At 40.0% G+C, this 3,726-nt stretch overlaps 1 protein-coding gene across 1 annotated transcript; it reads left to right on the plus strand.

Annotated features, from left to right (window-relative positions):
• Positions 1-220: 220 nt before the first annotated feature.
• LOC110608303 lies at positions 221-1,132 on the plus strand. Its single transcript, XM_021747524.1, has one exon. The coding sequence runs from the start codon at positions 221-223 to the stop codon at positions 1,130-1,132; it is 912 nt and encodes a 303-aa protein (XP_021603216.1).
• Positions 1,133-3,726: the final 2,594 nt, after the last annotated feature.

The following is a 3,726-nucleotide window of genomic DNA, read 5'->3' on the forward strand; positions in this document are numbered from 1 at the left end:
TTGATCTTCATTTGGTATCAGAGCCTGACCAATCTAGGCCTAAAACATGTCTCATCTTGAGATTGAGAGAGCAAGAAGAGAGAGAGAGCTGAAAGTAAGAGAGGATACCACCAGCGATGCTTCAAATAGAGAAAGTGTGTCGAGTCAAGAGAAGGAGGGTTCGGTTTTGATAAAATATCCCTTGTTGACGAAGAGCAATTATGCAGCATAGGCCATTAAAATGGAAGTATTTATGATGGCTCAAGGTGTCTGGGAGCCAATCGAGTCTGAAGGTCCTGTTGATAAACAAAAAGACAAGATGGCATTAGCGGCCATCTATCAAGGTATAAGTGAGGATACCTTGCTTCAACTAGGGGCCAAGAGGACAGCTAAGGAAGCATGGAATATGCTCAAAATTATGAACCAAGGCGCAGAAAAGGTGAAGGAGGTTAGAACTCAAACCTTATGGAGGGAGTTCGATGCATTGGGGATGAGTGATTCAGAGACAATAGATGATTTCTCTGGAAAGCTCACCATCATTGTCAATAAATTAAGAAGCCTTGGTAACATAGTTGAAGATGAGAAGGTAATTAAGAAGTTGTTGCGTTCTACTTCCTCAAAATTTCTGCAGATTGTTTTCGCTATTGAAGAATTTAGTGATCTGAAAACCAAATCGATAGAAGAGGTAATTGGATCACTAAAAGCTCATGAAGAATGGTTGCTTGGTTGTGGAAACAATTCTGCTGAAATAGTTCTTATTACTAGAGCTGAATGGAAGGCCAGAGAGGAGGAAAGCTCTTTTAAGAAAGCTCAAAATGACAATGGTGAAAGAGGAGGCAGAGGTCATGGCCGTGGGCGCGGCCGAGGTAGAGGGCGTTACAATGGTGATTCAAGTCGTGGTGGCGATGATGAATCGAAGACACAGAAGAAGAAATATGATAAGAGTAGAATCAAGTGTTACTATTGCGGCCAAATGGGTCATTATGCTGTAGAATGCCCATCGAGTGAATGGGAAGAGAAGGCCAATTTAATACAAGAGGAAGAAGAAGAAGAAGAAGTCTCTTTGTTGTTAATGGAAACAGTAACCCTCAATTCACCTCAAAAGGAAGTGGAGTCCCTTTTGTTGATGCTGGAAACATGTGAGCTCTGGTGACACAACAAATGGAGCCAGAAGTTGCAATGGTAAAAGAAGTAGTGAAAGAGCAGCCATTCAAAGACGGCGTAGAGACTACTTGGTTCTTTGATACCGGAGGCAGCAACCATATGTCAGGTGATAAATTTTGCTTCCAAGAATTAGATACTTCAATTACAGGAAGAGTAAAATTTGGAGATGGTTCAATTATTGAAATTTGTGGACGAGGATCAATACTTTTCAAATGCAAAAATGAAGAGCATTTGATTCTCTCTGAAGTATACTATATTCCAAAACTTAAAAGCAATATTCTGAGTCTTGGTCAACTTGACGAAAATGGTTGCAAAATTATAATTGAAGGTGGTTTTATGAAAGACTATGACAGATTGAAGAATTTGATTGCTAAAGTTGAAAAACAGTCAAATAGGTTATATATGGGCAAATTTTGACTTGCTAAAGAAATTTGTCTCTTGACAAAGCTGGAAGAGTAAGGATGGTTATGGCACGCCAGTTATGGTCACCTCAATTTTCACTCCTTAAAGAAGCTGTCCAGCAAGGGAATGGTAGATGAAATGCCCAAAATTAATCAATCTGCTCAGATTTGTGATGGGTGCATAATCGGTAAGCTCCATAGATCACCATTTCCACAGAAAGCTATTTTTAGAGCAAATGAGCCGCTTGAACTCATCCATGGAGATCTGTGTGGACCGTTTCACCACCCACATATGGAGGTAACAAGTATTTTATGCTGCTAGTTGATGATTTCTCACGTTTTATATGGGTTTATATGTTGAAGAGCAAGGATGAAGCACTACCAGTTTTTAAGAAGTTCAAACTCAGAATTGAGACTGAAAAAGAAAGAAAATTGAAGGTTTTCAGAACAGATCGCGGAGGAGAATTCATGTCTGTTGCCTTCAAAAAATTCTGCGATGATGAAGGGTTACAAAGGCACCTCACAGCACCATATTCACCACAGCAAAATGGTGTGGTGGAGCGAAGAAATCAAACAGTTATTGAGATGGCCAGAAGCATGCTTAAGAGCAAGGAGATGCCGGCAAGTTTTTGGGGAGAAGCAGTTAAAATAGCCATATATATCCTGAACAGAGCACCAACAAAGAGCACTGAAAATTCAACGCCATATCAGCTATAGTTCGAAAGAATACCAAAAGTACAACATATGAGGGTCTTTGGCTGCATTGCTCACGCAAAAAAATTGTCTCCACATCCTCCAAAATTAGCTGATAGGAGTGTGAAGACAATCTTGCTTGGATATGAGGAGAAATCCAAGGCGTACAGGTTGCTGAATCCTTTGGAGAACAAAATCATTGTGAGTCGAGATATTGTGTTCGAGGAAGATAAGAGCTGGAGCTGGACAGAAAAACTACAGAACGTTGATACTGGGAATATTTTCACTGTGCATCAATCTAACACATGGAATAATGTTTCCAGTACCAACGAAAATCAAGGCAATATCGGGCAAAATTCACCATCAACTCCTTCAACTTCAGCCACGACATTATCCTCAGATTCCTCAACTCCAAAAAAATATAGATCTCTGCAAGAAATCTATGATGAAACAAGAGAGGAGGTAGGGCTTTGTTTTCTCTCCATCGAAGAACCAGTCTCCTATGAAGATGCTGCAAGAAACGTGAATTGGAGATTTGCAATGGAACAAGAAATTCAATCCATAGAGCAGAACAGAACCTGGGAGCTAGTAGATCTACCGACAGGTCACAAAGCAATTGGTTTGAAGTGGATTTACAAACTAAAGAAGAATCTGAAAGGTGAAATAACAAAGCACAAAGCGAGGCTCGTAGCAAAAGGGTATGCGCAGAAGTTTAGAATCGATTATAGTGAGGTGTTTGCACCTGTGGCTCGACTTGAAACAGTGAAATTGGTGCTAGCTTTTGCTGCCAGCAAGATGTGGAAAATTCACCATATGGACGTCAAAACGGCGTTTTTAAACGGTGAACTTGAAGAGGAAGTATATGTAGCACAGCCCGAAGGTTTCAGCAGTAAAGAATATCCGCATAAAGTCTTAAAACTTCATAAGGCTTTATACGGATTAAAATAAGCACTGAGGGCATGGTACTCCAAACTCGACAAATGTCTGAAATCTCTTGGTTTTACGAAATGTCCTCAAGAACACGCATTGTATAAGAAAGATCAAGGTGATAATGCTATGATAGTTGGTGTTTATGTTGATGATTTGATCTTGACAGGTTCCAATCAGCTTGTCATTAATCAATTTAAGCAAGAAATGCAATGCAAGTTTGAGATGAGTGACTTGGGTTTACTTAGCTACTACCTTGGCATCGAGGTAAAACAAAATCAAAGAGAAATCACTCTTTGTCAAATTGCATATGCTAAGAAAATTCTAGAAAAGCTTGGAATGGGGGAGTGCAGCCCTTGTCAAATTCCAATGGAACCGAGAACCAAAATGAGTAAGTTTGGAAATGGAGAGCCTCCAATTGATGAAACACAGTATAGAAGCGTCATTGGGAGTCTGAGATATTTGGTGCATACTCGGCCTGATCTTGCCTATTCTGTTGGAGTCATGAGCAGATATATGGAAACTCCAAACACATCACACTTGACTGCAGTAAAGCAAATTC

The sequence above is a fragment of the Manihot esculenta genome, chromosome 13 (assembly GCF_001659605.2).
Source record: "Manihot esculenta cultivar AM560-2 chromosome 13, M.esculenta_v8, whole genome shotgun sequence".
Taxonomy (NCBI): Eukaryota; Viridiplantae; Streptophyta; class Magnoliopsida; order Malpighiales; family Euphorbiaceae; genus Manihot; species Manihot esculenta.